This window comes from Tubulanus polymorphus, chromosome 5, assembly GCF_964204645.1.
Source record: "Tubulanus polymorphus chromosome 5, tnTubPoly1.2, whole genome shotgun sequence".
NCBI classification, from domain to species: Eukaryota; Metazoa; Nemertea; class Palaeonemertea; order Tubulaniformes; family Tubulanidae; genus Tubulanus; species Tubulanus polymorphus.
Window position 1 is genome coordinate 370,330 of NC_134029.1, and position 13,354 is coordinate 383,683.

At 38.5% G+C, this 13,354-nt stretch overlaps 1 protein-coding gene and 1 long non-coding RNA gene across 2 annotated transcripts; one reads left to right on the forward strand and one right to left on the reverse strand.

The window, feature by feature from the left end:
* Positions 1-3,666: 3,666 nt before the first annotated feature.
* Positions 3,667-5,611, reverse strand: LOC141905950 (uncharacterized). The gene is made up of 5 exons (XR_012619286.1): positions 5,492-5,611; positions 5,269-5,406; positions 5,022-5,183; positions 4,823-4,934; positions 3,667-4,518 (listed from the first exon to the last, which is right to left on the reverse strand). It is a non-coding gene; the product is annotated as an uncharacterized LOC141905950 (long non-coding RNA).
* Positions 5,612-9,016: 3,405 nt separating this feature from the next.
* Positions 9,017-12,910, forward strand: LOC141905720 (uncharacterized). The gene is made up of 3 exons (XM_074794708.1): positions 9,017-9,901; positions 10,869-10,958; positions 12,030-12,910. Exons 1-3 carry the CDS (start codon positions 9,088-9,090, stop codon positions 12,797-12,799), a joined length of 1,674 nt encoding a protein of 557 aa, XP_074650809.1. The 5' UTR covers positions 9,017-9,087; the 3' UTR covers positions 12,800-12,910.
* Positions 12,911-13,354: the final 444 nt, after the last annotated feature.

The following is a 13,354-nucleotide window of genomic DNA, read 5'->3' on the forward strand; positions in this document are numbered from 1 at the left end:
TCTGCCTATTTTAATACATCAAGATTTTGGATATCTACATTACAAGGTTAACTTTTTTTTCTGCCTAATTTATTACATCTAGATTTTGGATATCTACATTACAAGGTTAACTTTTTTTTCTGCCTAATCTATTACATCTAGATTTTGGATATCTATATTACAAGGTTTCTGCCTATTTGAATACATCAAGATTTTGGATATCTATATTACAAGGTTAGCTTTTTTTCTGCCTATTTTAATAGATCTAGATTTTGGATATCTATATTACAAGGTTAACTTTTTTCTGCCTATTTCAAAAATTCGAGATTTTGGATATCTATATTACAAGGTTAACTTTTTTTCTGCCTATTTCAAAAATTCGAGATTTTGGATATCTATATTACAAGGTTAACTTTTTTTTCTGCCTATTACAATACATCTAGATTTTGGATATCTATATTACAAGGTTAACTTTTTTCTGCCTATTTCAAAACATATAGATTTTGGATATCTATATTACAAGGTTAACTTTTTTCTGCCTATTTTAATACATCTAGATTTTGGATATCTATATTACAAGGTTAACTTTTTTCTGCCTATTTTAATACATCTAGATTTTGGATATCTATATTACAAGGTTAATTTTTTTCCTGCCTATTTCAAAGCATCTAGATTCTGGATATCTATATTACAAGGTTAACTTCTATTTTTCTGCCTATTTTACAAGGTTAACTTTTTTCTGCCTATTTCAGAACATCTAGATTTTGGATATCTATATTACAAGGTTAACTTTTTTTTCTGCCTAATTTATTACATCGAGATTTTGGATATCTATATTACAAGGTTAACTTTTTTTCTGCCTTTTACAATATATCGAGATTTTGGATATCTATATTACAAGGTTAATTTTTTTTTCTGCCTAATTTATTACATCGAGATTTTGGTTATCTATATTACAAGGTTAACTTTTATTTTTCTGCCTATTTCAAAACATCTAGATTTTGGATATCTATATTACAAGGTTAACTTTTTTCTGCCTATTTTAATACATCTAGATTTTGGATATCTATATTACAAGGTTAACTTTTTTTTGCCTATTTCAGAACATCTAGATTTGGATATCTATATTACAAGGCTAACTTTTTTTCTGCCTATTTGAATAAATCGAGATTTTGGATATCTATATTACAAGGTTAACTTTTTTTTTGCCAATTTCAGAACATCTAGATTTGGATATCTATATTACAAGGTTAACTTTTTTTTTCTGCCTATTTGAATACATCGAGATTTTGGATATCTATATTACAAGGTTAACTTTTTTTCTGCCTATTTTAATAGATCTAGATTTTGGATATCTATATTACAAGGTTAATTTTTTTTGCCTATTTAAAAAATTCGAGATTTTGGATATCTATATTACAAGGTTAACTTTTTTCTGCCTATTTGAATACATCGAGATTTTGGATATCTATATTACAAGGTTAACTTTTTTTTTCTGCCTATTACAAAACATCTAGATTTTGGATATCTATATTACAAGGTTAACTTTTTTCTGCCTATTTCAATTCATCGAGATTTAGAAATAAGAAACTTTGAATCATTCCCACACCTTGATAAATCCAGAATTCAGCAAAGTCTTTTTAAAGATTCAATAAATCCTTCGCACAAGAGCCAGAGTTACACTTCCTGTATTCTTTTGATAGCAACCAATATTAAATTATACAATTGTCTTATCAACCCCTATGGTTTGGATTTGAGCACTTTTGAGATGAAGATACTGAATTAATCATCATCGTAGATACCTATAATCAGTCAACTAATGTCCTCTATAATTTAAATTATTGAATTTTCTACACTAGAAGAATTTAAGATCCGGTACAAATTTGGATTGATCACTATTTAAACAGCTAATTTTGCATCAGAGCTTTTGATACCTAGTTTGATCCAGAATTCCCCAAAACCTAACTGATTCAACAGATCCCACACACATGTGGCCCAGTTAGACGCAGACGACATTGCACGATACAGTCGTCTCATCCACTGCGCTATTTTTGAAATAATTTTCACTTACATGCATTATATTGAATTGATTTTGATTAATCTTCTAGATATCTAAAGCAATCCGTTAATTAGTAATCATACTAGCTATATTTTAATTGTCAGTTGAATTCATCACTATTTGAATTCATCAGAAATAAAGATAAAAGCACATTTTTAGTGGTAAATTAGAAATTCCCTTAGCCGAATGCTATATAATCTTCCCTTTTACAGTACACTGTGTATAAGGACCGAAAGACCTTGTTATGACTGGACCTCCCTGGTGCGGTGCGAGTCATGATGCTGGAATATAGATTGAAGGAGAGGGGTTAGTAAAAGAGAGCTATTAGCAAGAGGAATAAGACCTAAGTTTAGGATATCCTGTCAAAATAAGGCTCTCAATCTGACATACACAGTGAAATTGAAATATTCCCCCTTCCAAATTCAGGAATGTATTTGTGCACGTACAGATTTGTTTTATCTCCCTTCGATCGGAAGTAAATCTGCGTTAAATGATTTTGGCAATTCGTATCAAAACTAATACAGCTGTATGAAGACACAATAGGTTCACTTTAGATACAGATAAATAAATGTGCTCAGATACACATGTATCAGCTTTAAATGTCCATGGACCTGAATTAAAAATATTTTCACATAACATATTGAATTTACCTTAATTGTAGATATCTTAGTAATACGTTAATGAGTAAATCATCTAAGATTCTAATTGTCAGTTAAACAATATCTATTACGCGTCACTTGACACACAGTATGGTTTTAGATATTATTTGAATCAGTTAGGTTTTGGTAAATTTTGGCAATATTGACCATGAGCATGCCCAGTCGCTGTAAGTACGGCAGTTGGAGATATAAATACTGATCAGTCGATGAGACTGAATCATATGTACTCATACATATATCAGCTATATCTAAATTTTCAGTTTAACGAAATTTATATTATGGACCTGTATTATGTATAAATAGTTTTTGATCATAGAAATATTGAATTCATCTTAATTGTGGATATCTAAGCCATTTGTTAATGAGCAATTTGTCCTAGCTATATATATACATGATAATTGTCAGTTAAACAATAATCATAACGCAAAACAAGGCACAGAGTATGGCTCTGGGGAATGATTTGAATCAATTTAAGCTTTGTTTCATTCTAGATTTGTCAAAGCGCTTGAGACCTAAGTACGGTTTCTAAAAGACCCGCAGTCCATAGATTTCCCCATATTACACCAGATCTCGATAGAGCCCTAGACACTATTTTATACATCTTTCCCCCAGAAATTCATTAATGCAATGGGTAAAGCAGCATATAATATATACTGTAAAGTGCCTGAATGTTTATAAATGTATCAATATACTATTTGTAAAAAAATCTATTAACTGACGATAAAGTTTAATTGATATATATCTTTACAAGTAAAGCCAACCTAAATGTATACGGGGCCCTAAAATATCTACACTAGAAGATTTTCTCATCAAATATTATATGATATTGAATGATTGCTAATTTCTAAGCGATTGGTTAATTAGTAAATTGTCCTATCTATGGAGTGGGACCTGTATTACATACCGTATAAATAGTTTTTGATCATAGAAATATTGAATTCATCTACGATTCGTTTCAAATTTTTCAAATTGGTTACCTTCGAAAATATCAATGCCATCAAATTTGTACATCTACAATTCAGCAAATAGTTAATATTTGAACATCAACACTGGTCTAACGTTATGTTCTATGTTTCCTAACTATGTGATATCTACACGGACAAATAGCCACAGTTGACTATGTTTAACTATGGTAAGTTGGAAGATTAAACTCACAATTCATGTTGAAACTATATCTCAGTTTAGGTTAACTCAACAGACCTACGAGTCAAAACTAGGCACTCAACACAACCATTTACCCCTAGTGACAAACCTAACTTGTCTTATCTATCGACCAAGGATCGAAGACCAAAATCGTGCATTAATGGAGCTTAGCTTTTTTTAGACTCTCACATTGCATTAAACATTATCAAATAGTTTCCTCGAAAACACTATATCATCCATCAGACTGGTTTGAAAAAGGTGATAAGTAAAAAAATCAATACTTTACTACAGAAGTCGGCTATTGTCTTCACCGCTCCTGGATCTCAGTGTTTATAACATGCACTATTGTCTATGCTGCTCCTAATAAGATACACTATTGTCTTTGCTGCTTTTAAAACAGTGTTTAACGTGAATCAGTGTTTATGAGATAATCCATTAGCTTTGTCGCTTGAATCAGTGTTTATAAGATTCACTATTGTCTCTGCTGCTCCTGACATTTAATGTTTTATAGAAATCAACCACCGATTGTAGAAGAATCCATCGTTGAGTGATTAATCCGTTGCTGGTTCCTCAACTTTTCATCTGGGCTTCTGCAGTTTCCATCAGCAAATGGGTCGATCAGTATTCATCTACTTGTGAGTGTCTTCTTCAGGCCAATTTTTCCGAGATGTAGTTTGGCTGAAACAAAGTGAAGAAAGCAAAACATTTCAGACAGATTTATCATAATTTACGTGTCATTTCAAATTACAAGCCACCCTACCCTGTTTTTCACAAAGTAAAATTCATTGACGTCAATTGCTGATTTAAACCCCAATAATTAATTGCAGTAGTAGGACTAGTTCATCACTGTTTAAGACTAGTGAAGATAAAAGTTCAGCCATGTGGACCGGTAAATAGATTTTGATGATAGCCACTTATGAAATGATGTTCATATGAGGACTGAAATTTCTATATACAGGTAATTTCATGTATATCAACTTACCTTTAAAGATTGCTGGGTTCAGTTCTGGTCTTTTCTGTGCACCGTTCCAGTTTGTAGATTTTGGACGAGTAGTTGATCTCAAGCTGGGTTTTTTCTTATAGTTGAAATTCAGCTGCAATGATTAAAAGAAGATATCCAGTAATGACAAAATATTTAATTTAGAATTTATCATAATAATTTCCATAAAAAATCGACTTACATTTCAAGTTTGCTGGGTTCAGTATCGGTTAGAACAATTGGTTGATGCAATTGGTTGATGCATTTGATTCAAGCTTGGATTGTTCAGTGGGCGGAGCTTATTTGTAGATATTTGATGAGTCGTTGATTTAAAGCTGGGCAGTTTCATATAGATAGGATTTAGCTGAAATGAGCAAACAAAGATATCCTGTAATGACAAAATATTTCATTTAGAATTTATCGACATAATTCCACATATATCCAGTTACCATTTATGCTTGGGTCGTTATCAGCGATTATCTTATTAGTTTGTTAGTTAGTTGGCCTCATCTGTGCCCTGTTCCAGTTGGTCAATTTTGGACGAGTAGTTGATCTCAAGCTGGGTTTTTCTCATAGTTGAAATTTAGCTGCAATGATTAAAAGAAGATATCCTGTAATGACAAAATATTTCATTTAGAATTTATTGAAATAATTTCATGTATATCAAGTTACCTTTAATGATTGCTTGGTCCATAATCGGCGTGGATCATCTTAAGTTTGTTTGTTGATTAATTGGATTCTAGTTGGCCTCATCTGTGCACTGTTCCAGTTGGTCAATTTTGGACGAGTAGTTGATCTCAAGCTGGGTTTTTTCTTATATTTGAAATTTAGCTGCAATGATTAAAAGAAGATATCCTGTAATGAAAAAATATTTCATTTATAATTTATCGAAATAATTCCATGTATATCAAGTTACCTTTTATGATTGCTTGGTTATCGGGGATTATCTTATTAGTTGGTTAGTTATTTGGCCTCATCTGTGCACTGTTCCAGTTGGTCAATTTTGGACGAGTAGTTGATCTCAAACTGGGTTTTTCTCATAGTTGAAATTTAGCTGCAATGATTAAAAGAAGATATCCTGTAATGACAAAATATTTCATTTAGAATTTATCATAATAATTTCCATAAATGATATACCTAGAATAGCCTTCTCGGTTATATTCCTAACACCGAACAAATTATAAGCGAACATACGATACCTAATCGTATGAAATGCCCGCCATTTTGTTTTGGGTTCCACATTGGGTTTTCCCAATGGGCTTTCCCAATTACATCAGAAATTCCCGGAATTTCCGGAATATCCAACAAACAGCCAATCACATTCAATGTAGCTCAGGTAATGAGGTCAACTCAGATATATAGAAGCGAGAAAATTTAGGGGGTTTATAAAGTGAGGACCCATAGGTCGAAAAGTACATCGAGAGGAGTCGCACAAAAAACGGCAACACTTCCAGGAAGGATTGAACTTTTATATATTTCAATTCCAAGTATGCAAATTCTCATATATGAAAACGTGCCATTACTTAGTGCTAAAAAGCAGGGTTTTTACGTGTTTTTCAAGAATAAGTCCCCTAAAAATAACTTGATCACTATGAAATTTTTGTGGGCTCGAGAACTCAATATAAGCCAAACAATGACACCAAAAATCAACACTATTGGTTCAACAGCCAATGTTTGTGCCTTGTTGACACACCGGTACTCTATTCATTTTCAATTAAAACTGCTTCTCCAGACCATTTGCATAGGCAAACCTACGGTTCACCAAAAATCAACTCACATTTCAAGTTTGCTGGGTTTAGTATCGGTTAAAATGTTCTAAGTTCGTATCAAATATCAAATTACCTTTTATGATGGCTGGGTTCATTATCATTGAGTTCATTAAGTTGGTTGGTTGAGTTTCATCCAAATTGGCCCCTTCTGTGCACTGTTCTCTAATCGGCAGATCTTAGTTGATGAGCTCTCGTTTGACTTTTGAGTTGGTGTCCCTTACGATCGTGACACACCTGCCAGGAGCGAAACAGGCGGAAATCGAAGTACAGATATAGTTGTGTGATCGTCGGTCGAATTTACATCATTTTTTTTCGATAATTTTACAATATTTGGTCTTTTTTTCATATAAGTAGTCCGAAAGTTTACAAGGATGAAGATAATTTTGTCTAATTTTTTTTTGGAAATCGAAGTACAGATATAGTTGTGTGATCGTCGGTCGATTTTACTTAATCTTTTTTCAAAATCGAAGTACTTCTTTGTCTTCTTGGGTGTCGTCGAAGCTGAAATTGAGTAAAAGAAAAAACATTTTGTAGTCACACATTTCTTCATCATTAATCCTAATTTATATGTGAATCAACTTAACTTTCAAGATTGCGGAGTTCGCTATTCTTTTTTCGGCATCTTCTGTAGTCGCCTTCTACCATCTTCATCTTCAACTTCTTGGGAGTCCTGAAATGAAAAAAAAGAGAAGAGCGATGAAAACCTGGTACGGAACAAAACTAATGTTCGAAAGCTTTTCAGCTCTCCGTCGCCGGTCACATGCCGAGAATACCAGACAATGAGCCAGCCAGGAATATACTGCCCTCTACACGCCCTCACACAGAACGCGAAAACCAGGATGACGACGCCTCACATTCCCCATCTAACTACAGGATGTACTGGGCGACGTCAGTAACGGACACACCTATAAAATTGCACGAAACACAAATAGCGCAGTACAACCAGCTTGACCGGGTTGAGATTCAGGATCTCAACTAGCACTCAAAAGCGTGACAAGAGACTTCATCCACTGACCGAGGTTATCACAAGGACACAATGAAACTAGCACTCACAAGCCGACGAGAGACTTCATCCACTGACCGAGGTTATCACAAGGACACAATGAAAACTAGCACTAAAACTAGAAATCAAAGAGCGTGACAGTAGAATCATCCCTCAGCCGACTCAGAATACCAGAAACAAAGAGCGTGACAGTAGAATCATCCCTCATCCGGGTGGTCACAAGGACACAATGAATGCTAGTAGCGTGACAATCCAGTATAACCGCTCCACTTGTATCCCGCGCAATCCCACAGATATGCCTGTCATTGACATCACTCAGCACACTTTGAAGATAGGTGGGGGAAATGAGGCCTCGTCATCCTGGTTTTCGTGTTCCGTATGAGGGCGTGTAGGGGGCAGAATTTCCTGACCGACTCTTTGTCTGACATCCTCGACATGTGACCGGCGAAGGAGAGCTGATGCTTTCGGACATAGGTTTTGTTCCAGCAAACGTTGAAATTCGACAGAGAAATCGGCCCTGAAAAATAAAACGGGTTAGAACCTGCAAAAAAGAACGGGTTAATAAACACGGAACAGTACAGGACAGCACAGAGACGAACAGTAACACATAAAACATAAAGACGTCGTTCCTCAGGAAGCAGGAACAGGAGCAGGAGCGCAGCGAAAATCGCCAGGAGGAGAATCCACGGTAGCATGTTCACAGTGTGAGTGTGCAGAGGTGAATGAATGGTTTCCTATGCTTAATACATACCGTGGTCAGCCGGTGACGTATTCAATAGGGCGTGTGAATGATATCAACAACTCTGAAAAGCCGCGATTGTGTCTCTATAATATTGTTGAATGGATTTACGAGCTTAGGTTCCTGCACTGGGTTGAACACGCGCCAGTAGCTAGCTATACAATATCGTGGAACTTTAATAAGGCCATGGCATGTAAAATAAATGACTTGATTCCCAACAGCTACCCTCTCCGAATTTAGCCGCCGCCGTGACTCGACCAGGAGTAAATTAGGCCCTTCAAAGTTGATACTTCGTTTCTCATCCAAACCTCTCTCGCCGGCGCCGAACATGAGGGCGGGCGAATTTTTTGGTTATGAGATTTTTTGAAATATAAAAGTGGAAATAAACTCGTATCTTATATATTTTCTAGGGAGACGAAGGCGGGGAGTTTTTTTTCTGTTTAAATACAAAAATTATTCGCGGTGACTGCGTACCGGTACAACTAATTTAGCTGCATAATTTAAATCTTCTTATCTTCTTATTATGTATATAATAAATCATCTATGACAAGTGAATATCTAATCCAATATTTCAAGTAAAGCCGCAAGAACGTAGTCGCCATTCCATTTCCTGCATAGCAATCGATTTTCATTTTATGTTCACCGTATGGTGTGTCAGGCCCCGATATGGCGTGACAGGCCTCGGGTGCTCGAGGAGCAGGATGTCCTAGGTGGTGGAGTATTCACACATTTATTGAATTGAACCAATTTTATTGCAATGGACTGCGTGTTTTATTGCTGCGGAAAGTGTAGAGGGCTTTATGAAACAGAAGAGAAACTAGAAAATCACAAGACGAATTGTACGGCTGGAACAGATCCCGATGATTGTCAATATAGAGCAATTGATTGTCAAAAAACATCAACTCAAATTGACGATGCCGATGGCCGTGCTGCTGGCGTCAGGAGAGATAGAACTGAACAACTAGAGGAAAGATCATTACATATAGAATTAGTGAAACAAGCTGTGAATTCAATAATTCCATCGGTAGATCATTCATATATCAGTAATCAACACCCAACAATGGTTCATCACGATGATGATGATGATACCGCACTTGCGCTGTATCCATCTGATACCGTGGATCCCCTACATCCAACAAGTGATACCGCAGTTAATTCTACTGAAGAAATCGATTCTACTTTGACAGTGAAATCCTCCAAATGCAAGAAGAATGTGAAAACGGAGAAACCACGTCGTCGGGCTATTAGCCCTGAATCGTGGGCCGAGCGAGCCAAACGCTTAACTATAGAAACCACATCTACAGGATTACTACAATTAAATGTAACTAGTTACACATGCGATGATTGCGGTTACACGTGTAACGAGGTGGAGTCGTACATGAAACATCGACGCGAACACAACCAATCGGCACTGCCGCTGCTGTCATGTGACCAGTGCTCGTTTACTACGCAGTTTAAAAGTAGATTAAACAAACATAAAACGTGTCATAATAAACATTTAATGTGTGAGTTCTGTAGTTATAAAACGGGCGATCCATTGACGTTAAAACGGCATACATCACGTCATACCGGTGAGTTACATCATCTCAACTCACAGGTGGCGCTACTTTACTATGAACATCAAGATTACAATCGTTACTGTGTCTCCTGCAGTGCGAGTTTTCACAGTGTGAATACCAGTCGTTCCCTACAACTTGTTTGTGGAACGACGGCTAGGTACTAGACTAGACTAGAGTTTTCACAGTGTGAATACCAGTCGTTCCCTACAACTTGTTTGTGGAACGACGGCTAGGTACTAGACTAGACTAGAGTTTTCACAGTGTGAATACCAGTCGTTCCCTACAACTTGTTTGTGGAACGACGGCTAGGTACTAGACTAGACTAGAGTTTTCACAATCTGAATACCAGTCGTTCCCTACAACTTGTTTGTGGAACGACGGCTAGGTACTAGACTAGACTAGAGTTTTCACAGTGTGAATTCCAGTCGTTCCCTACAACTTGTTTGTGGAACGACGGCTAGGTACTAGACTAGACTAGAGTTTTCACAGTGTGAATTCCAGTCGTTCCCTACAACTTGTTTGTGGAACGACGGCTAGGTACTAGACTAGACTAGAGTTTTCACAGTGTGAATACCAGTCGTTCCCTACAACTTGTTTGTGGAACGACGGCTAGGTACTAGACTAGACTAGAGTTTTCACAGTGTGAATACCAGTCGTTCCCTACAACTTGTTTGTGGAACGACGGCTAGGTACTAGACTAGACTAGAGTTTTCACAGTGTGAATACCAGTCGTTCCCTACAACTTGTTTGTGGAACGACGGCTAGGTACTAGACTAGACTAGAGTTTTCACAGTGTGAATACCAGTCGTTCCCTACAACTTGTTTGTGGAACGACGGCTAGGTACTAGACTAGACTAGAGTTTTCACAGTGTGAATTCCAGTCGTTCCCTACAACTTGTTTGTGGAACGACGGCTAGGTACTAGACTAGACTAGAGTTTTCACAGTCTGAGTGTAGATGTTGTTGTTTATATTTTGTAGGTGAGTTTCAATATAGATGTAGTGAACCTGGTTGTGATTACAGCTGTCGTCAAAAACATTCATTACACACACATCTCATGAAACATACAGGTACTTATTACTGTACCCCTCAGCCTCCACTCAGCCTGGACCCTGCACCCCTCAGCCTCCACTCAGCCTGGACCCTGTACCCCTCAGCCTGGTCCCTACCCCTCACCCTTGATTCTGTACCCCTCAGCCTGGTCCCTACCCCTCAGCCTTGACCCTGCACCCCTCAGCCTGGAACCTGGACCCCTCAGCCTTGACCCTGCACCCCTCAGCCTGGAACCTGGACCCCTCAGCCTTGACCCTGCACCCCTCAGCCTGGAACCGGGACCCTGCACCCCTCAGCCTCCACTCAGCCTGGTCCCTGTACCCCTCAGCCTGGTCCCTGTACCCCTCAGCCTGGACCCTGCACCCCTCAGCCTGGACCCTGTACCCCTCTCAGCCCGGACCCTGTACCCCATTCAGCCTGGAACCTGCACCCCTCAGACTGGATACTGTACCCCTCAGCCTGGACCCTGCACCCCTCTCAGCCCGGACCCTGTACCCCATTCAGCCTGGAACCTGCACCCCTCAGCCTGGTCCCTGCACCCTTCAGACTGGATACTATACCCCTCAGACTGGATACTGTACCCCTCAGCCTGGACCCTGCACCCCTCAGCCTGGTCCCTGTACCCCTCAGCCTGGTCCCTGCACCCCTCAGCCTGGTCCCTGCACCCCTCAGACTGGATACTATACCCCTCAGACTGGATACTGTACCCCTCAGCCTGGACCCTGCACCCCTCAGCCTGGTCCCTGTACCCCTCAGACTGGATACTGTACCCCTCAGCCTCGAACCTGGACCCCTCAGCCTGGACCCTGTATCCCTCTCAGCCTGGACCCTGTATCCCTCTCAGCCTGGACCCTGCACCCCTCTCAGCCCCGACCCTGCACCCCTCAGCCTGGTCCCTGCACCCCTCAGACTGGATACTGTACCCCTCAGCCTGGTCCCTGCACCCCTCAGCCTGGTCCCTGCACCCCTCAGACTGGATACTGTACCTGTTCCCCCTCATCTTCCTGAGGGTTACAGTTGCTGATTTTTACCCACTTTATCCGAAATGAAGTGAATTTCATTAAAATATTGAATGTATGTATTTTCAGGTGAAGCGATGAAATGTCCGGAATCGAGTTGTTCGTTTACAACTCGTCATAAATCGAGTTTAAAATTACATATTAAACGCAAACACACGACGGAGACACGAGATAAAGTGAAACTGTTTAACTGCGCGATGTGTCAATATTCAACCGATCTAAAATCATATTACAATCGACACATGAAAAAACATCTGGGATTTAAAGATTTTAAATGTTCTCAATGTTCGTATACGGCTTCGAGTAAAGACGCGATTCGAGTTCACACGAGAATTCACTCGAATTTACAGATTTATCAGTGCGAGTTCTGCGGTTATAGAACGAACTATAGTTCGGCTTTACGCGTTCATTTAATGGTTCATCGCGATATTAAACCGTGGATGTGTTCGATCTGCGATTATAAATCAGTCACGCGACAGAAAGTCAATCGCCACATCCGACAGCGTCATAAAAACATGGACGACGCGACTGCCGTTTTTGTAAAATCGGAATCGATTCATATTTCGACGCCGAGCGTCGAGACGAGTAACGAGGAGAAAATCGTGAAACTCGGGATTAGATACGAACAATCTGAGAGTGGAAACGCTACGGAATCTACAGATCAGTGTAAACTATTAGAGTATGAGGTTCGCGAAGATGAAGAGATTTGTACTTTACAATGTTCACTGTGTAATTTCACTTGTCACTCTGATTCATCTTTAACTTTACATCAATTGAATTTTCATTCTAACGGTCACATACAAATAGTCGACAATGATGAACATTTTACTCAGTTCTAGTAAATAGTAATACCGGTAGTCAAATGTGTGTGTTTAAGGGTTTTGTTGCTCAAGTAACTGTTCATCGATCTTTCATTTTGTAAAAATTAGAATAAACATGTTTTCCTGAAGTTATGAGTCATTGATTTTTGTTCTCATCCTTTGTTTTCATCCTCTATTCAGCATCAGGACATCTTGGACCCCTGTACATCCTTTATTCAGTATCAGGACCACTCTGAATCAATATCAGTAATTACTGGTTCCCGAACCCAGGACACCCTGTACATCCTCTATTCAGCATCTCTGAATCAGTAACAGTAATTACTTTTGTTAGGATATCAACATTTACCGTACGGTGCTGCCTCTATGCACATCGTTAGCGGGATTTTCATACACTAACCTTAGTCAACTCTGGCAAGCTAGGGTTTCGGAGTATAACTGGATAGCACGTCGATTGCCAGAGTTGACTTTAGTTAGTGTATGTAAATCCCGCTTACGATGAGTATAGCGGCAGCACCGTACGGCCTCTGAACATCCTCTATTCAGTATTAGGATCTATCTGAATCAGTATCAGTA